The 22,523-nt window shown below is 46.2% G+C and overlaps 1 protein-coding gene across 8 annotated transcripts in view; it reads left to right on the forward strand.

Annotated features, from left to right (window-relative positions):
- RASAL2 (RAS protein activator like 2) overlaps nucleotides 1–22,523 on the forward strand; it is an 891,981-nt gene that overhangs the window by 779,351 nt on the left and 90,107 nt on the right. For all 8 annotated transcript variants that reach the window (XM_085601613.1, XM_085601610.1, XM_085601612.1 and 5 more), the window contains 3 exons: nucleotides 8,168–8,312; nucleotides 8,750–8,894; nucleotides 11,189–11,425. In XM_085601613.1, coding sequence (XP_085457739.1) covers nucleotides 8,168–8,312; nucleotides 8,750–8,894; nucleotides 11,189–11,425 — 527 coding nt within the window. The remainder of the gene's footprint in view (nucleotides 1–8,167; nucleotides 8,313–8,749; nucleotides 8,895–11,188; nucleotides 11,426–22,523) is intronic.

Raw genomic sequence — 22,523 nt, forward strand, 5'->3', positions numbered from 1 at the left:
GGTGGACTTGCTCCAGGCAGCAATCTCACACCTCCAGACTACAGTTGGCCTCCTGCACTTCCTGGGGTTCACTATCAATGTGCCAAAGTCGCAACTGAGTCCCTCTCAGACGCTCCCTTTCATCTGAGCTGTTCTGGACACGGTGCTGTTTAGAGCTTAAATTCCTAAAGTCCAGGATGTTCAGGCTATGATAAAGATGTTTCAGCCTCTTGACCCTCCTTCTGCTTCCCTTTCTCAGATACTTCTATTTAAACTTTCTCTTGCCCAGCAGGGCTGTGCATTGGGCACCTTAAAGAGCTATCTTTCTGCCATCTCAGCCTTTCTGCCTTTGTCAAATCAGCCATCCCTGTTCAAGTCCCCGTTTGTAAAAAGGTTTTTGAAAGGTCTTCAACATGTTTCCACCTTCATCCTTTTATCATGCCTCTGTGGAAACTCAATCTTGTATTTACATTTCTGATGTGCACTCCCTTTGAGACGCTACATAACTGCCCTCTCATGCTCCTTGGCATCAAGACGGCCTTCCTAGTGGCGATGACATCTGCCTGAAGGGGTCAGTGAGCTTCAGGCTTTCTCATATAAGCCTCCATACCTAACTATCTTTCCAGACAAGCTGGTGCTTCACACTAGAGCTTCCTTGCTGCTGAAAGTTGTCATTCCCTTTCATGTAGGCCAGTCCATCACCTGCCTACCTTTTATGCTCCCCCGCATCCCTCTAAGGAAGAGCAGCAACTCAATAACTGAACCCAATAAGAGCGTTGTTGTTCAACCTTGACCTCGCACAATATTTCTGGGCGGACAACCAACTCCTTGCGGGGTATGCTGGAGCCAACAAGGGAAAGGCTTTACAGGAACAGACCATCTCTTGATGGATCGTTCTCTGCATTAAAATCCGCTACTCACTGGCCAAGAGGCAATTCTCTGAGGGTTTACGTGCTCATTACACCAGAGCTAAGCCTGTGACCACTGTGTTAGCATGCAGAGTTCCGGTTCCAGGGCACCTGCCAGGCAGAAACGTGGGCTTCTTTGCACACATTCACCAAGCACTACTGCTTGGACAGCCAGGTCCGTCAGGATGGGTACTTTTTCCGTTCTGTCCTGCAGTACTTTCTAGTGTGAATTTGTCCACAGACCCACCTTCTCGGAGGTATTGCTTGGATATCTATTCTAAGGTAAGGAATCTGCGGCTAGAAGTCTCTATCAGATGAACAAGTTATTTACCTTTGGGGAAGCCTTATTTGGTAGAGACTCTATCTAGCCACAGATTCCTTACCGACCCACTCACCCATCCTTCCTGCTCTGCGAACAGATTTTTAGAGTCAAGGCTGTTCCCTTTTCAAGGTCCTAGTCTTCCGCACCAGTGGTCAGTGTTCTTTGTGTCTACGCGCTCCTGGTGTGAAAAATCACAAAAAGAAACGGACTTCAGCACACTGGGGGGCACCTATATAGGTACCTTGCACGTTATTTCCAGCACAGATGATGGCAACAACCCCACCTACAGGCGCACAGGGGTACTGCTCATGAAAAATGTCCAGAGCCAGTCTGACACCTGGCGATAATTCTAAGGTAAAGATTCTGCAGCGATAGTCTCTACCAAACAGTAACTTGTTCAACGATCCAACTAGTAGGGTGGATGTGTGCAGAAAATGAGCTTAGATGGAAACTGTGTTCCAAGTGGGAAAGAAGCACATTTCTACAAAGAAGAAAGGGGCTAACACAAAGTTATTCCATGCATGAGTTGGCAATGAAGAGGAAAGCAGTAATCTGCACCCAAAAGGAGACATGCCTTGAGGAAAGGGAAGGAGGCAAGTCAAACTCATAAGGTTGTTGTGGATGGTCGAGGTGGCAAGCTAAAATTCCAGCACACTAACTGAAGAAAAAGGTTACCATAACACAGAGAGGACACGACGCTAACAAGGGATTGACAGGCAGGTTGAAACTCTGAAACTAATCCAAAGTGCAGACATAACAATTGGTTCGAGGCATATGAGCTGCAGATTGTACACTTAGTATAGATCGCCATCTGGTGTTGGGCCCGGATGTTTGCAGTTTGTTTTTGTTCTTTGGACAGTCTTTGGAAGTCACGAGTTCAGTGACTCCTCCTTCGGTCCGTACTGTGCATGGGCTTCGGCTCCATCCTCAGATTGTTTTTTTCCGCCATCGGGCTCGGATGTGATACTTCGTGCTCCGGCTTCGAACTTCTACGGTTCCAGCCTCGACGGAAAATCCTCGTTCTTCGAGTTTATTCATCATATCTTCATCTCTCGAAGCGGCACTTTTCTCCATTCCGTCCATCGGCACCGGCCTTCGGGCCCTCCTCGACTCCGGTCCCGGCCGATGGAAAGGACTCCGTTCAAAAAGTGCCCGAAATGTGGGTCTAAATTTCCCCACACCGACCTCCACCAGGTGTGTAACCTTTGCCTCTCTCCAGAACACGAGGCTAGAGACTGCCCCGCCTGTAAGTCTTTTCGATCAAAAAAGACCATCCGGGATCGAAGAGCTCGACGCACCATGGCGCACTCATCGACCGCAGCTCCACCGGACATCTTCGGAGACGACTCCGAAGCTTCGGGGCAACTACACACCGGGCAGGAGGACGACGTCGTCAGCGCTTCCGAGGCCGACGACTCCAACGTGGAGGACATCACACCGGCGCAGCGGGTCGTGAGTACTGTACCCCCTCCCACCCCCGCGCCCAAAACCAAAGAGACTCAGGTTACACCCTCGCCTGCATGCCTGGGTAAAACCAAGCACACAGCTTCTATCACCCCACCTTCGGGCCCGGTGTCGAAGCCTCAGAAGTCTCACGGCAGCTCGAGCCAGCCGACGCCTGGTGCCGAAAAACACCATCCGGCACCGAAGAAAGTAATACCCAGCTCGACTCCGAAGCCACCGGTGCCGAAGCCTGGACTCTCGGTGCCGACCAAACACAAACACAAATCTGTCGGCACCGACTCTCCGGCGCTGAAAACTCCTTCGACGCCGAAAAAACCGGAGGCTCCAAAAAAGCATGGCGCACAGAAACCATCGAAGCCCTCGGCTCCGAAACCATCGGCGCCAGCGAACGATTCGGCGCCACTGGATCTGTTTACACCAGACCCTTTGCAAAAGACTCTATTTAAAGATCCAAAGATTGGGCTATTGACTTTAATTATCAAAAAGAGACGCCTTGATACCCCGGCTCCTCCTCCACCACCCAAGCGGAAGGACTCTGCTACTTCTCCTCTCAGAGTGCCCTCCCCACTACCTCCGCCTCCGCCTCCTCCTCCACCCCCTCCACCTCCCAGGTCTCCGCCACCCTTACCTCATCACTCCCCGACCCCGTCCCCAGATCCGGATTACGGGGATCCAGATTATGACCCGGCGGACGCCCCAATGGACCCCACTCCACCGGGGACCCCAGACCCATGGGAAGACTACCAAAACCCTGACATACCTCAGGACGACCTATACCCATCCAGGCCGTCTCCTCCAGAGGACTCCTTAGGGTTTCACCACTTAGTGCAAAGAGCAGCACACTACCATGGGGTGGAAATGCATAGTGAACCAGTGGAAGACGACTTCCTACTGGATACATTTGACATTCAGGACAAGTCCACATCTATCTTGCCCATGCTTAAAGGTGTCACCAAGCATGCTGCAGAGGTGTTCAAAGACCCCGTCAGGGCCAGGGTATTGAACCCTAGAACAGAAAAAAAGTACAAGGCGGCACCCACAGACCCTGCATACATTAAGGGCCCTGCTCCCTTAGATTCCCTAGTTGTGTCCACAGCTAGAAAGCGGGCTAACTCCCAGTCCTCAGGAGAAGCCCCTCCGCCAGATAAAGAATCCAAACTTCTTGACGCGTCTGGCAAACGCACCGCCTCCCAAGCTGCAAACATGTGGCGCATTGCAAATACACAAGCGCTACTTGCGCGCTATGACAGAGCACACTACGACGAGCTTGAGGCTCTTATGCAGCACCTCCCCGACAAACACAAATGCAAGGCTCATGAACTAATACAGGAGGGTAAACTAATTACTAACACCTCCATTAAGTGTGCCCTCGACGCAGCTGACACTGCTTCTAGAGCCATAAATACTAGTGTCCTGCTTCGTCGTCATGCCTGGCTCAGGATCTCAGGGTTCAAGCCTGAAGTCCAGGCGTCCATACTAAATCACCCCTTTGACCAACAAACTCTCTTTGGGCCAAAGGTGGACGAAGCGTTAGAAAAGATGAAAAAGGATACAGACACAGCAAAGTCTATGGGGGCACCTCAATCACAGGCCCCTAAACGCTCCTTTCGACGCTCGTCCTTTTCGTAGCACAGGCAGAGGCTACTCCACCACCGATAGCGCCTCTACCTCCTACAAGTCCCCTCCTCAAAATACCTTTTCAAAGGGCTACCAAAGGGGTGGTTACAGAGGCAACAACAATAAGGGCAGGGGCAAAACTAACACCACCCGTTCTGCCACCCCGCCCGCACAATGACTCCCCTTCGCTCCCCCCAGACCATCCCACTCCGGTCGGGGGAAGACTGCAAAACTTTATCCACGCATGGGAGTCCATAACATCGGACAAATGGGTGACCCAAATTATTCGGTCAGGGTACTGTCTCGAGCTAACATCTACCCCACCCAATATCCCACCAAGGCACCGTCCAATGTCTCAAGAACATTCCACACTACTCAAACAGGAGGTGCTCTCCCTCCTCCAAAAACATGCTATAGAGCAGGTCCCCGTCAATCAGCAAAACCTAGGGGTCTACTCTCTGTATTTCTTAATACCAAAGAAAGACGGGACCCTGAGGCCCATTCTGGACCTCCGGCCTCTAAATGCGTACATACATTCAGACCATTTCCACATGGTCACCCTACAACAAGTCCTCCCGCTCCTTTGTCAGGGAGACTTTCTCACTACCTTGGATCTGAAAGACGCATACTTTCACATTCCAATACACCCTTCTCACAGGAAGTACCTCAGATTCGTGGTGGACGGTCAGCATTACCAATTCACGGTTCTCCCCTTCGGGGTCACCACCGCACCACAGGTGTTTACCAAATGCCTAGCGGTAGTAGCAGCACACCTCAGACGTCAACATATTCACGTCTTCCCTTACTTAGACGACTGGCTGATAAAAGCCGCGTCCTACGACCAATGTGTGCAACATACAAACAGCACCATCCAACTGCTCCACCAGCTAGGCTTCACGGTGAACTACCAAAAGTCCCACCTCATACCATCTCACACAAAGCAATATCTCAGGGCCACTATAGACACCTCCAAAGGTATTGCCTATCCAAACTCAGCCAGAATCGCAAGCATACAAGCCTTGCGCAAAACATTCCTTCCTCAACACTCTCTTCCAGCAAGAGTGTTTATGAAGCTCATAGGAATGATGGCGTCTTGCATTTTCATAGTGCCCCATGCAAGACTCCACATGCGTCCACTTCAAGAGTGCCTAGCACGACAGTTGAACCAGGCCCAGGGTCAGCTGACGGATCTGGTGTTGGTGGACGGCCGCACCCATCACTCTCTGCAGTGGTGGAACACCACAAACCTTTCCAAAGGGCGGCCGTTCCTGGACCCGGTTCCTCAGGTGATTCTAACAGCGGACGCATCGCTCTCCGGCTGGGGAGCGCACCTCTTACACCTCACAATGCAAGGTCTATGGACGCCACAGCAAAAATCGCTCCACATCAACCATCTGGAGCTCTTGGCGATCTTTCTAGCCCTAAAATCCTTTCAAAAACAGATTTCGGGCAAAGCAGTCCTCATTCGCACAGACAACATGACTGCAATGTATTATATCCAAAAACAGGGGGGGGACACACTCTCCCCAGCTCTCCCGCTTAGCCCAGAGCACTCCCTCACACTCATTCTGGTAGCCCCAACATGGGCCAGGCAGCCGTGGTACACCACACTACTACAGCTATCGGTGGTACCACATCAAAAACTGCACCTGTCCCCATGCCTCCTAACCCAGAACCATGGAGAAATCAGGCACCCGGACCCAGCTCAGCTCAACCTTGCGATCTGGCTCCTGAAATCTTAGAATTTGGATACCTTAACCTTCCCCCTGATTGCATGAACATTATCATGGAAGCCAGACGTCCTACCACTAGAGCATGCTATGCCGCAAAGTGGAAAAGATTTGTAATTTACTGCCGTAACAATACAATCAACCCTTTAGATGCATCAATACAGCACATCATATGCTATCTGCTCCATCTTCACAGGTGTAACCTGGCATATTCATCCATACGCCTACACCTAGCAGCGATTGCTGCTTATCTACAAAACAGACAGCATTTATCACTGTTCAGAGTGCCCGCTATTAAAGCCTTTATGGAAGGCCTTAAACGAGTAATTCCTCCCAGGGCACCACCTTCCCCTGTGTGGAATCTAAATGTAGTTCTTACACGGCTAATGGGTCCACCCTTCGAACCAATGCATAAATGTGAGCTACAGTTCCTCACCTGGAAAACAGCTTTCCTCGTAGCTATCACTTCCCTTAGAAGGGTTGGTGAAATACAAGCGTTCACTATACAGGAACCCTTCCTACAAATACATCACAGCAAGGTCATACTTCGTACAAATCCGAAGTTTCTGCCCAAGGTCATTTCCCCCTTCCATCTCAATCAATCGGTGGAATTACCTGTCTTTTTCTCGCAACCTCAATCTGTTGCAGAAAGGGCCTTACACACACTTAATGTTAAGAGGGCTTTGCTGTACTACATACAAAGAACGCAACCTTTCAGGAAGACTAAACAATTGTTCGTTTCCTTCTCTCCACCACATAAAGGCAACCCCATCTCTAAATCAGGGATAGCTAGGTGGATTGTAAAGTGCATACAAATTTGCTATCAAAAGGCAAAAAGAACATTATCTGTTCCACCTAAAGCCCACTCTACTAGAAAGTTAGGGGCTTCTATGGCTTTTCTAGGGAACATACCCTTAGATGACATCTGCAAAGCAGCCACATGGTCAACACCGCACACCTTCACAAAACATTACTGTGTAGACGTGCATTCCAAGCAGCAAGCTAGTGTGGGCCAGGCTGTACTAAAGACACTTTTTCAAACCGCTGCAACGGATACCGGTGGTCGCCGCTAAGGTTGGGTACTGCTATATAATCTATGCTAAGTGTACAATCTGCAGCTCATATGCCTCGAACGGAATATGCTACTTACCAGTATGCATCTGTTCTTGGCATGTAGAGCTGCAGAGTTGTACACGCCCACCCGCCTCCCCGGCTACCTGTATCCGTTCCAGTCCATCTTATTTAGATACAACACACATGGGTTTCTCACTGTTATTACTACGCTCCATCATTTCCCTGTTGGCGAAAAACAATCTGAGGATGGAGCCGAAGCCCATGCGCAGTACGGACCGAAGGAGGAGTCACCGAACTCGTGACTTCCAAAGACTGTCCAAAGAACAAAAACAAACTGCAAACATCCGGGCCCAACACCAGATGGCGATCTATGCTAAGTGTACAACTCTGCAGCTCTACATGCCAAGAACAGATGCATACTGGTAAGTAGCATATTCCTTTCACAGATCTCAGGACAACAAAATAAATACATTCACAACCTGTGGAAAATAAGCTTGCACTGCTTGTGCTGCAATTCTGCGCTGGTAGCGTGAGCAACACTGAAAATCAGTGGTAGTGGCACCATGTGTTGTGTAAAAGCACACAGCTATTCGAGTTAATTTTGCTGCCATTAGAGCAGAAAATCTAAGTGAGTTGTAGCACATCTACTTGAACGGCAGCACTCTGACCACAACAGCTCATGAGCGCTGAAAGCACCCGCATTGCAAAATCATGCTAGGGCGCACCAAATCTCATTTGTGCTCGCATATTCTGGAGCATCACAGGAGAAGAATTCCTCCACGCGGCAATTGGAAGAATTTGACCAGAACTCCACATTAAAGAGTAATGTAGAGTTGCCAAAGCTCCGCGATGGAATGGAACATTCCACCCACTTCTACTCTTTAGCAGTGGCCAATGTGCATTTTTTGTGGTGGAGTAGTAGGAATGAGACCGTGATGGCATGGTTGCCTTGTTTTTATTTATTTATATACGTATATGAACAGCTGCTTCTTTCAATACTCTTTCCCTATATATTTCTATTAGCAGCTTTTCATATTAATTACAACCCTTCCCTCTTGTCTCTTCTTCTTAAGGACTTTCTGACTGACCTGGTAATGTCTGAGGTGGATCGCTTTGGAGAACATGACGTTCTGATTTTCAGAGAGAATACCCTTGCCACCAAAGCCATTGAGGAGTACTTGAAGCTTGTGGGACAGAAGTACCTTCATGATGCACTAGGTAAGAATGCTCTTCTGAGCCCCGTCTGCAAAAGCTAAATGACCCTTCCATGTGTGATGATTGGTCCTAGAAAGGTTTGCTCACTCTGTTTGTTGTCTAAATCTGATTGCCATCTTGGTAACCCTTTAAGGTGGGTCATATCCTTCGAGGGTTGAGATGGGTTCTATGATTAAGATCCAAGCTTTCAGAAAAATGTAGTGTAGGTCTCTGTCCTAAGAGTACGGTTGAGAGATCTCTCCAAGTCTGAGTTCTTCGAGCTGTTGCAATAAGCTAGTGCACACAGTAAAAGTGGCTAAGGGCACCCTTGTGCCACCTGGAGCAGCCACTTTAGTATAGAGGCAGGTAAAAGTGAGAGAGAATTCAACACTGATCATTGTTAAAAAAAAAAAAACTCTTGATTTCTCTTGCTCCAATGGCTGTTCTCTCCTTCTTACTAGGGGAGTTCATAAAGGCACTGTACGAGTCTGACGAAAACTGTGAGGTGGATCCCAGCAAGTGTTCCTCCAGTGAGTTGGCTGAGCACCAGAGCAACCTGAAGATGTGCTGTGAGCTGGCGTTCTGCAAGATCATCAACAGCTACTGGTGAGCCACCATTTGATGCACTATGCTGAAGAGCTACCTGCCCTTTCAGTTACCAAACGTGTCTCATATTGCCTATCTCTACTCTCTCTCACTTCTAGCACTTGATCAGTTTTCTAATGTCTCTGCCTACACTGTCTCTTATTAAATTCTATTTCCTCTCCTCCCTCTCGCATGTTGTTCTTTATCACTTCTTTTGTATGTTTTCTTCCTGACTGTTTTTTTGGCTGTTTTCTTCCTTTCTTTCTGACTCATGGTCTCTGTGTTTACTTGTACAGTCTTTCTGTGCTCCTCTGGCCCTTTACTTTATTAGCTCTGTTGTCCGTAATTTATTTTGCCTTGGATCTTCAGGCTAATTCTTTGTTCTCTGCAGGGCTCTCGTCTTGCTACACTATTCAGAAGCTTCCCTTGCTCCCCATTGCAGTATTCCCTTGCTTGGCATTATGCTAATTTTCATTGCTCTGCCTCATACTGTCTCTTTGGTGTATGGGCTACTGCTCTAATTAACCTGATATACCCTGCAGAATGCTGTGACCTTTTGAATGTCAGCCTCGAGGCTGTCGGTCAAAAGGTTGATGGCTCAACCCACAGCAACTCCATTATGTTAATTTCCTAAGCCTCATTAATGACACAAGTTATCTGCGCATAGGAGAGGATTTTTGTTATATATGCTTTTGAGTGCCTATACTGCATTGAGTTACTGGAAATGTAGGAGTTTGCAGACCTCAGCAAGTTGGATTTAAAGTTTAGCCAAAAGTAGACACATTTATTACATTTCTGCATCTTTTATTTGTTAGAGCCACATACTTACATGCTTTTGTGTGTAACTGGACTATGACATCTCTTACGAATGTTTAAATAGACTGTTATGTTTTTCATAAGTGCATAGAAACCTCAGGATCATGATGTGAACACCATGGTCATGATTTGGAACTAGTTGGCTCTTCAGATTTCCTCTGTAGTCTTCTCAATTGGCCTCAGCCTCAGTTGCAGCGAACTACAGATTTGTTTCCCGAGGCCGCTGTCATCCGGTACAAGTAGTACTACACTTTCTATGACTTTCTTTTGATACAATGAAAAGAAGGCTCCAAGGTATACTACTAGTATGTTGACTCAGACCGTAAACTATTGGGCCTGAAAAAATAAGTAGATTTCAGAGCCGATACCCTAAAGGAGGATAAAACCAACTTTGGGGAAACCATGACTTTTTTTTTTTACATTTTAAAAGGGTCTTCTGGATGGCAGTAATATGCATGTATGTGAATGTTTAAAGATATGAAGATGCAGGATAAGTTACAGTGAAGTAAAACGATCACAGATCAACTACACACTTGTGAAACAGAGACAATGCAAGGATTACATTTAATACGTGAAAGACTTTCTCAGGATGTACTGGAATACTCTTAGCTGTTGGTCACCAAGAAAATTGTCACGTCAGACATGATGCCTTTTCTAGTTGATATTGCCCACTGCTGGCACAACTGGGGATCACTGCTGTTCTTTCTGGGCAGCTCTGCCATATCCTAGTGGGTACACTTTTCTTAGCTGCTGTTTTAGTGTCTCCAGCCACTCTCACAGTGTTCTCCGATAAGCAAGCCTGATATGCTGACCACAACCCGTAAATGAAGATGCTTCTCCAGTGCTTGTGTGATAGGGAAATGGGGCTCTACCTGTCATGCTGCGAGATGAGAACCTGCCCTTTTCTTTATTTCCCCGGAGAAGATTGCACATGCAGAAAAAGCACGTTAACTTCCACTTTCTCAAGTAGACACTTTATAGTCAGTTTGAATTAACAAGCTTCATAGCCTGGGTCTACAGTGGCATGAGAGGACAGATCTGCTGTATTGAAGTAAACTGTAACCTTTTCAAGCAGAAGTTGAATTGAGCTGTGTACAACGCCGCTCAAGCAGACATACTTCATTAGACCCAGGTTATAAACCACAGAACTTGTGGGAAAGCAGCACAGGCTCTGGTCTGTCTGGCTTCCTTCGCAGTGAGTTCATGCTGTTTCAGGCTGTCTTACATTGCTCTCAGACATTCCTACCCATCCTTTATCTATTGCTTCCTTCCTCAATCCCTTCCTTCGCTCTCCCATGTCTTTACAGCTCAGTTTCAGGTTTTCTAGTTCGTACTTACTTCTGTCCTTGTACTAACAGAATATTCCCTTGTCTGCTTCAAATTCTTACCTGTCCTCCTTTCATGTTTTGTTCATTATTCTTCCCCACATGTACTTTTCTCTGACTCAGGAATGCACTCTCTCCTTCGCTGATGACTTCTCTTTCCTTTGGTTTTTGCAGTGTATTCCCCCGGGAACTGAAGGAGGTGTTCGCGTCCTGGAAGCAGCAGTGCCTGTGCCGGGGGAAGCATGACATCAGTGAGCGGTTGATAAGCGCCTCACTCTTCCTCCGATTCCTCTGCCCGTCCATTATGTCGCCTAGTCTCTTCAGCCTCATGCAGGAGTATCCTGATGACCGGACGTCACGGACTCTCACCCTCATTGCCAAAGTCATCCAGAACCTAGCCAACTTTGCCAAGTAGGTTCTAATACGAAGGTTGTGCAACTACAAGGGTTTATATTTTAATGAGTAAGCACAAAGATCTGTGCTACTTTATAATTAATGGGAATATTGTGTGTGATAGACTTTGGCTTAAAATACCAGGATCATGCCTTCAGGCATGGAGAATCACTCCTACGCCATGTTAACTGAAAACAGATTTGGGGTGGCTTTACCTGGGTGCAACTAATTCAGAACTGAACACGAACTTCAACTAAACTTATTCATAATAAGATTGGCCATGCCTACCTTTTTCTTAGCAAACTAGAATTGTCATGCATAAGAAAGTATTACTCTTTGACACCTTATTCAGAGTAAAATGCTTTAAAGAGCACCCTCGTAAGCATTGCCATGAGATATCTCACTGATAAAGTTAGAGCATTTCTGGAGTGCCAATATTCTTCCGAAAGGACAGTCATGAAGTTGATTAAGGTCCATTTAACTTCACACACAGCTGGGTTCGATCGGGTCTTATTCCCATGTGACCGAACCACATTTTTACTAGCAGGCTTCTACTGAGCATGATTGCACAGCTTTGTGGCTTCAATTCAGTGCCGCCAACAGAGCACCCATTCTGTGAGATTGTGGCACAAATTCACCCTGAAATTTGGGTCATGTGTCACTTGCCTACCATCTTGGGCATGCCTGTGTGACCCCAGCGAAAAATATAAAGCAGGTTATAGTGAACAATGCAGAGTTGCTTAAACCTAGGTTGAAAATTCAGCAAAATGCTTCTTAAAGGAGGTCTCGCTTATCTTAATTGTAGAAGCGCAATTGAATTTGTCTTTTGGCTAAAGAACAGAGGTAAGGTCTTTAAAGCTGCTATAAATGCTCATATAAGCTATTTTACTATCTTACATTCTGTGATTCCGTTTCCTCTGCTTCAGCACTTGCAGTTATTCTTGAACGTAACTTTGTTGATTCGAGGTCATGTTTACACTGCTAACAACACCTTTTGCTGGTTCCTGAAAAGATTGTTCGAGGCATATGAGCTGTAGATTGTATACTGTAGCATAGATCGCCATCTGGTGTTGGGCTCGGATGTTTGCAGTTTGTTTTTGTCGAAGAAGTCTTTGTTAGTCACGAGTTAGATGACTCCTCCTTATGGTGACAGTGCGCATGGGCATCGACTCCATCCCCAGATTGGTTTTTTCCGCCATCCGGTTCGGATGTGACTTGCTGTGCTCCAGGTCGGTGTCGTTATTGAAACCCCCTTCGATGCGCAATCACCTACCACTCGACAGTATTGTCTTGATCGTGTTTCCCTTTTTCGACGCGCATCTTCTACAATCGAAAAATCTTCGATAAACTTCGACGCGGGCCGTTGGGCTTTTCCACTCTCACAACCAGAGGATAGTGATAATGGAGATGGAGACGGACAAGGGGATAATAACAAAATCCCACAACGAGACAATGATGATCCCCCACAGGACCCAGATCCATGGATGGACTATAACACAGATCCTGACTAAACAGACCCAGATCTTTATCCCTTTAAGCCATCACGACCAGACGATAATGTAGGGTTCGAGGCATGTGGGCTGCTGAATTCATATCTGTGCATAGATCGCCGCCTAGTGTTGGGTCCGGATGATTGCACATTGTTGTCCTGGAAGAGTCTTCGAAGTATCACGAGATAGGTGACTCCTCCCCTGGACCACAGTGCGCATGGGCATCCTCTCCATCCTTAGATTGTTTTTTTCCGCCATTGGGTTCGGATGTGCTTATCTTAGCTCAAGTTAGGAAAATTCAGTTTAAGGCCAAAAGGCCTTTAGAATGTAGGTTTTGCCCAATGAATCAGTAGGGTCGCAACATATCATGGAGTAAATCTACATTCTGACCCTGTACAGGAGGATTTTCTCTTAGAGACTTTTGCTCAGCCACAAAAAACCTCACACGTTCTACCAATATTAAAAGGGCTCATTAGACACGCACCAGACGAGTTTAAGGATCCTGTTAGGACTAGGGTTCTTAACCCAAGGATAGACAAGAAATACAAAGCTGCTCCCAGTGACCCCATATACCTTAAGGGTCAGCTTCCTTTAGATTCCCTGGCAGTTGCTAATGCACGTAAAAGGGCCAACTATCAAGGTTCAGGTGACGCCCCGCCCCCAGATAAAGAATCCAAATAATTAGGCACATCAGGCAAACGTATGGGGTTATCAAACTGCAAACTATTGGAAAATAGCCAATACACTAGCTCTCTTGGCAAGGTACGATAGGGCTCACTATGATGAGCTAGAGAAACTCATTCAACACCTACCAGAGCAATACAAAGACAAGGCCAATGACCTCATACAGGAAGGCAAATTAATCACAAACACATCAATCAAATGTGCTCTAGACGCCGCGGACACTGCGTCCCGCGCAGTCAATACTGGCGTATTGTTACGCAGGCATGCCTGGCTCAGGATATCTGGATTGAAACAGGAGGTGCAAACCAGTATCCTTAATCAACCCTTCGACCAAGAGCACCTATTTGGCCCTGCAGTGGACACATCTTTAGAAAAGATGAAAAAGGACACAAACTGCAAAGTCTATGGGAGCCTTGCAGTTATTTTCTTCTAGAGGCTCCTTCCGACACTCCTTTTTAGGGCTGGCTCAAAAACCAACACACCAGAGCACCCATCCTCATCTTACAAAAGCCCCAATCAGAGCTCCTTTTCCAAAGGATACTTTAGGGGAGGTTACAGGGGTAACAACAACAAGGGCAGAGGCCGGGGTAATAACACCCGCAGCTCCCCTACCACCAAACAGCGACTTCCCTGCGCTTCCCCCGACCATTCCACACCTGTCGGGGTCGCCTTTCACAGTTCCTACCTGTCTGGAATTCCATAACCACAGACAGGTGGGTGAGACAAATTATCCAGTATGTTTACTGCCTGGAACTCACGTCCACTCCCCCACACATTCCTCCCAAACACCGTCCAATGTCCACAGAACATTTGACTCTCCACAAACAGGAAATTCTCTCTCTACTACAAAAAAATGCAATAGAACCAGTCCTCGTACCCCAACAGGGCATATGGGTTTATTCACTCTACTTTCTAATTCCCAAAAAGTATGGCTCTCTCAGGTCAGTATTAGACCTCAGACCCCTAAACCTCTACATCCAATCAGACCACTTTCACATGGTCACTCTCCAACAGGTGCTACCACTACTTCAACAAGGCGACTTCATCTCCACTCTAGATCTAAAGGATGCCTACTTTCATATTCCTAATCGACCCTCTCACAGAAAGTATCTCAGGTTCATGGTGGACGGACAACATTATCAGTTCAAAGTCCTTCCGTTCAGAGTAACCACGGCACCCAGAGTCTTCACTAAATGCCTCGCAGTGGTAGCGGCTCATTTAAGAAGGCAACACTGCTTTTTAAAAACTGAAATTGCTTAAATATTGCGCTATCTACAATTGTAATTACACCAGAAACTTACTTTGACGGTTGCTCGTTTCCCCTGCACCTCTCCACCCCGCGGCCTCATCCAATCGGCCGGCAGGAGGAGGAGCTGAGGCGGGGCTTAGCCTTTAAAGAACACTGTAGCGCGGGAGCGGGCAGACTTGCTTTTGCTGCCGCGCAGACCCCTGCTGTCAGCGTCTTGTTAACTTTTTAACTGGGTACTGCTTTTTAAAAACTGAAATTGCTTAAATATTGCGCTATCTACAACTGTAATTACACTAGAAACTTACTTTGACCGTTGCTCGCTTCCTCTGCACCTCTCCACTCCGCGCCCTCATCCAATCGGCCAGCAGGAGGAGGAGCTGAGGCGGGGCTTAGCCTTTAAATGAACACTGCAGCACGGGAGCGCAGCGGACGCGCCGGCGGCGCGCCAAAGGCAAGCCCGTCTGCGCCCGTCCGCGCCCAGACGGGCCCAGGGGCCATAACCAATACCATTATCATTAAATACTCATCCATAGAACTCAGATCACTAGCTGACACCCTCGTCCCCCTTAACCCTATTGCTCACAATAAGATAATGGAAAATAACATCTCTAAAATACCTAGCGACTCGACCTCCCTACCCCCCCCCCCATCTCTCCCACCCCCAGATCCTTTGCAGCTACACCTCCAGCTTGGCACATCTCCTACCTCAACACCCGCTCTCTGGTTAAGCACCAGCTCGACATCTTCCTGCTTCTGTCATCTGAAAAGCCAGATATTCTTCTGGTCACCGAAACCTGGCTTACCGAGGACTCTGCCCCCGACATCTTGGCAGCTCTTCCCTCGGATTATTACATCTTGCACGCCAATCGGTCCTCAGGAAAGAGCGGTGGTGGGGTAGCTGCCATCATTAATAAAAACCTCAAGTTTATTACCCTTACCCCCCTTGTTCTCCAGGATGTTGAGAACCTTGTTCTCAAACTCGATACCAATGATGGTTCTTTTGTTTTTGTGCTGATATATCGCCCTCCCCAGGCTATGCCTACTTTTCCCGCATCACTTAGCGAACAAATGGCTAACCTCGTTATCAACTACCCTAACGTTCTACTCATAGGAGATCTGAATTACTGGTTTCAGGATGCCCGGGCGGTCCTCATGCCAAAGAACTCTCAGAGCTGCTCTCAAATTTAAACATGAATCAACATGTACTAGCTCCCACCCATGAAAAGGGACACATCCTGGACCAAATCTGGTCGTCTAATGTCATCTTATCAGTGCCTTCAATTTTACCATGCATCTGGTCCGACCACCACCTACTCAAATTCACGGCTTCCATAAACATCAGGCCCAAAACCTCCCCTGTCATAGGAGGAGTGACTAGAAAATGGAGGACACTCAACGAATTAGATTTCGTTAACACGTTAGCCAACTCTGCCCCCGCTTTCAACCCCGATGTCAACATTATGGGAAAAAACATCTCTAACTGGTTATTGCTGGCTTCCAATACTCATGCTCCCCTCACCAAATTCTCTTGCGCCCGTCATTCGGACGCTCACAAATGGATTTCAGCGGAATTAAACAAACTAAAACTTATGCTCCGCCAAAAAGAGAGAAAATGGAGGTCCAGATACTCCACAGCAGACAAATTACTGTTTATACAGGCTCGCAAAGAGTATAAAATAGCAATACTAGAGACAAAGGCAGCTTACTTCTCAGCTAGAATCCTCAACGCACAGAATGAATCAAAAGAAATCTTCACGATTGTAAATGACTTATGTAACTCTGAGAGAATACTCCCCAGTCAGTCTCCGACTCAAGAGTTATGTAATTCCCTGAACATTTATTTCCAGGACAAAATCTCCATCATCAAAGCCAGCATCTCTACTAGTCTCTTTATAGAACCCGTATCCAGCGGTTCTGCTAACTCTGCAACCTGATCTCATTTTCTGGTCATCTGCCCTCGGTTACTCGAGGACTTAATAACCCGTGTTAATTCTGGGTCTCCTAACGACTGCTGTCCCCCCCAAGTTATGAGGCTTGCTTTCTCTAACTTCTCCCAACATGTGCTGCCTTTCCTTAATCAATCTCTAGCGCAAGGCTCGGTCCCTACTGCCTTTAAGAACGCTATAGTGGTGCCTCTGCAGAAAAAGCCAGGGGCTGACCCTTCACAGCTATCTAATTATCGTCCTATTTCTCTCCTCCCTTTCTTGGCTAAAATATTGGCGACTCATGTCGCAGGCAGCCTCTCTTGTTTTATTGAACAAACAGAATACCTAGAGCCCCGCCAAGCTGGTTTCCGACCTGCTCATTCTACGGAATCAGTGATCCTCGCAGCACTCGATACACTCAGAGCCAACTCCGATAAGAACATTCCTCAGGCCCTGGTGCTTTTAGATCTGTCGGCCGCGTTTGACACGGTCGACCATAAAATCCTGTTGGACTGTGTCACGCTAGCAGGCATACAGGGCCTCGCATTCAACTGGATAAAGCCCTTCCTGGAAAACAGGACTCAGGCGGTTCGCCTCGGTCCTTTTACGGCCCCTAAGTTAGCCAACTCCTGCGGGGTACCACAGGGCTCGTCCCTGTCTCCACTTCTGTTCAATTTATATCTCAAACCATTGATTCACTCACTAAAAAATAGAAAGGTTACTACTTTCAACTATGCTGATGATCTTCAGCTAGTGTTCACTTTGGACTCTGCCGACTCAGTTGCTGAATTTCAAGCCACCATGCTTCATATTCAACGGTGGATGGACCTCAACCACCTTAAACTTAAGCCAGGCAAGACTGAATTGGTTCTGCCTGGGAAGAGTGAGCATCGATGGGGCCACCACTACTGGCCTACCTATCTAGGACCCCCCCCCCACCCCAACCCCTCATCTACCGTGAAGAGCTTAGGGGTTACCATTGATGCGGACATGTCTCTTAAAGGACAGGTCAGTACGGTGGTCTCCTCTTGTTTCTTTCACTTGCGTAAAATTCGCAAGATCACCCATTTGCGATCTCACTCCGCACTTATTCAAGTTGTCATCGCCTTGGTCTTTTCACGTCTTGACTTTTCCAATTCCATCTACCTTGGCCTGCCCCTGTTCCTACTCAACCGTCTCCAATTGGTGCAGAACCAGGCTGCAAGGCTAATCTTTAAACAACCTAACTGGCATTCTGCCAGTCCCTGGCTATTTAAACTTCACTGGCTCCCTATGGCCCAACGTATAGCATTCAAGACTGGTTGTCTGATATTCAAAGCATTATATTGCAGAAGTCCCAAATTTATTAGCTGCATGATCTCTAAACATATCCCCCGGCGTAACCTGCGTTCTGCCCATCTCCATCTTTTGACGTTCCCCCCTCTTCAAGCTTAAACGTCAAGGGGGCTGTATGTTCTCCTACCTTGCCCCCAAATTCTGGAACTCCATACCCCTAGCAATCAGGAGCTGTGATAACCTGCTAGGCTTTAGGAAAGCTCTTAAGACCTGGTTATTCACTCAAGCTTATGCATAGGTCCTCCCGCTGCCAACAGCACTCAAGTTTAGCGCCATGAAACCTTTTGGTGTACGTGCGCTTTATAAGTTCTTTATAACATAACATAACACATTCATGTTTTCCCTTATCTGGACGACTGGCTCATAAAGGCCAAATCCGACAACAATTGTGTGCAGTACACACACACAACTATCCTGCTACTTCACGACTTAGGTTTCACATTAAACCTCGACAAGTCTCCCCTTAAACCATCCAACATACAACAGTATTTAGGGGCTACTCTGGACACCTCAAGAGCTCTAGCATACCCCAATCCAGGCAGGATTCACTCCATGCAGGCTCTAATATTACAATTTCGACCTCAACACTCGTTGCCAGCTCGAGTGTTTATGCAGTTAATCGGGATGATGGCTTCTTGCATCCTCCTCGTCCCTTATGCAAGACTCCAGATGCGTCCCTTGCAGGAATGCTTAGCACATCAGTGGAACCAGGCTCAAGGTCAGCTAACAGATCGGGTGTTGGTGGTTAGCCGCACACATCGCTCTCTGCAGTGGTGGAATGTTCAAAACCTTTCCAGAGGGCGGCCGTTCCTCGACCCGGTTCCACAGATGGTACTAACAGACACGTCGCTTACCGGCTGGGGAGCTCATATACAAAGTCAAACTGTTCAGGGCTTATGGACCCATCGACAGAAACAACTCCACATAAATCACTGGAGTTACTAGTGATGCAGCGTGGAGGACAAGATTTGCAAATTCTCCTTATATTACAGATTCTTATTCACAACAGCTCATTCATTGATGGGGCCCATGACACCAACACACTCATCAGTCAACCAAACTCACTCAAATCTGTACTCAGGAGAATAAGGCGCTGGACATGTGGGTACCTTATTACCTATCAGGATTAAATTGTATTTACATTATATACACCTTCTATATATAAATCACCAGAATCCTGACTTTAACATCAAGGTACTCCACCACTTGGTCGATGGACCAATTAGTTGGACTGGTTGATAGTGAATTAGAACCTGCTAAATCACAATTAAAGCCTAGAAAACATTTGATATTTTCTGTAATTAATTAAAGAACCACATACTAATTTCTTATTATTGCAATTGTTGTTTATCTAATCAATAAAACTCCTTACGTTTGCGTTTATTAACTACAGCTCATAATATAAATTTTTAGTTTTATTGAAGAAAAATCAATCATTTAGAAAATAATCATTAATTAGGAAAAATGCAATTAATCAGTTACCAATTAGCAAGCGATGATGGTCTCAGATCAAATAGAGAGCTCCCCGCATTCTCAGGAAAAACTCCCCGGACAGGGTGTCTGACCCACAGCGAAGGATCAAACTGTCAGGCAGAAATATAGGATGCACAGCAAACTCTTCTCTCAAACGCCAAATAAACCCAAGGCAATGGATCAATATCAGCTCAATGCAACCCAACGCCACAAATGACCAACCCAAATAGACCACCCCAATGGTGAATTGATGGCTTCTTATACATACTCTTTTCCCCTCTTACTTCATTCTAACTCGGCAACATTTAGGGCAGAGAAAATGTTCTGATTCAACAGTTCGGGGTTATCTGTAGGTTATTGAAAGTTTCTTTGCGCAAAACCGGTTCTTCATGATGACTTGGCATGAGAAAGCGTAACTGGTCAAGTTTTATTGTAGCTCCCAGGCGAGAGCCATGAATGTAGCACTTCAAGAAAAGATGTCATCGTTTCACAGGTTCTGTATTGTCCTTTCCGCTGTTCCCACTGTGTCATGTATTTGGCTGGCAGTCCATTCCGATTACTGTCCTTGGTAGGGAACGCGGTGTCAAAGTTTAAGTTACTTGGTGATCTCCAGAGCCGTTTAAGCATGCGCATAAATCATTGCTCTCACATGGTGGCATTTGCTGATGAGGACGCCATCTTGGGTACTGTGGCCAAGTAGACCCGAATGCCAACTTATGCAAAAATAGACATAACAGTAATTAGAATATGGAAATGAAGATGCTAATGTTTAAATCCACACTAATACCAATATATTTTAGTATTTCCCTAGCTGTGGCAACATTTAAAGCAATAATACTGATCATTTAATGTATTTAAAGCACATACAATCGCAAAGCAACATAAACCATGCAATTCTACTATTTCACCACAATCTAAGATTAGTGTGCGTACCATAGTTAATTAGTCGATTATTCTGCCATGCAATTGGCAATTTAGTCCCGCGTGTATCTCGTGTTTATCAAGATGCAAAAGTTGATTAATAAATTTCACTGCAAGCATGTTAATTAAATTAATTTTAGAATGATTAAGTAATTAATTACATGCAAATTAGAGGAGGTATACAAAATTTTGTTTTACCTGCTCCATCACTAGCAATCTTTTTAGCACTAAAGTCTTTCCAACTGTTGCTACTAGGCAAAGCTGTCCAAATACGTACAGACAACATGACAGCAATGTATTACATTCAAAAGCAAGGGGGTGGCACTCTCTCCAACTTTCATGCCGAGCGCAAACTATATGGAGATGGCCTATTCCTCAAAAGATATACCTCCTCGCGGAACATCTCCCATGAGTACACAATCAAATTGCGAATCTGCTCAGTCGTCAAACACAACAAATTCATGAATGAGAACTTCATCCTCAAGTTCTTCTTCCATTCTTTCAAATGTGGGGACACCCAGACATAGATCTGTTCGCCACACATCACAACGCAAAATGCCCAAACTTCGCCTCCAGGTATCCACACCCATTGTCCAAAGGCAATGCGTTATGGATGAACTGGTCAAACAAATTTGCTTACGCTTTTGTGCCTCTCCCGCTCTTTCCGTTAGTGGTTCAGAAACTCAAACAGCACTCCCTCGCAGTGAGAGTTGCTCCAGCATGGGCCCGACAACCATGGTTCACAACCCTCTTGGAACTATCAGTAGTTCTACATCAAAAGCTACACCTCTCACCCAAAGTTCTTACACAGAACCATGGAGAGATAAGACATCCAGATCCCAATCAACTCAATTTGCGATCTGGCTCCTGAGGTCCTAGATTTTGGCTACCTCAATCTCCCACCAGATTGTATGAACGTCATCAAAGAGGCTAGACGTCCTACCACAAAAGCATGCTATGCAGAAAAGCGGAAGCGATTTGTTGTTTATTGTACAAATAACAAAATCAACCCACTAGATGCTTCCATGCAAAGCATGGATCGATTGTCAAGTGCATCCAAATATGCTATCTCAAAGCTAAACTCACACTAACCATTCCCCCGAGAGCTCATTCCACACGCAAACTAGGGACTTCTATGGCATTCTTAAGGAACATTCCCCTAGATGACATCTGCAAAGCAGCAACTTGGTCTACACCACACACTTTCACTAAACACTATTGTGTAGATGTTCAAGCAAAACAACGAGCTAGTGTGGGCCAGGCTGTATTACGAACACTTTTTCTGACCACTGCAATGGATACAGGTTGCCACCGCTAAGGAGGAAAACTGCTATATGGTCTATGCTACAGTATACAATCTACAGCTCATATGCCTCGAACGGAAAATGCTACTTACCAGTATGCATCTGTTCTTGGCATGTATTAGCTGTAGAGTTGTATACGCCCACCCTCCCCTTTATCCGTTGCAGTATTATCTTACTTACATACATTATACATGGACATCTTTTTCTACTTTCCTACTTACTCCATCATTACCCTTCATGGCGAAAAACAATCTGGGGATGGAGTCGACGCCCATGCGTACTGTCACCATAAGGAGGAGTCACCTATCTCGTGACTAACAAAGACTTTTTCGGCAAAAACAAACTGCAAACATCCGAGCCCAACACCAGATGGCGATCTATGCTACAGTATACAACTCTACAGCTCTACATGCCAAGAACAGATGCATACTGGTAAGTAGCATTTTCGTTATGTTTCAAGGTACACACTTAACATGAAAATGTCCCTGGCAAATGTCAATGCGGACTCCAGGATACAGCGGTCTCTTGCCTTCTAAAGCAAAATCCTTGCTCCATGAAACAAGGTCTGTGAGATTTGTTTTGTGTTCTGTATCTTGCTTGCTTATTCATGTATACTTCAGCACTATATACTCTGTCAGGGCTTTTGTTTATTCATTAGAAAGTACTTCCATTTGGAGTCTTAACTCATAAAATATAGACATCAGTGGTCTGATTTTTCAGATAAAATAAAATTGA

The sequence above is a fragment of the Triturus cristatus genome, chromosome 4_2 (genome assembly GCF_964204655.1).
Source record: "Triturus cristatus chromosome 4_2, aTriCri1.1, whole genome shotgun sequence".
NCBI lineage: Eukaryota > Metazoa > Chordata > Amphibia > Caudata > Salamandridae > Triturus > Triturus cristatus.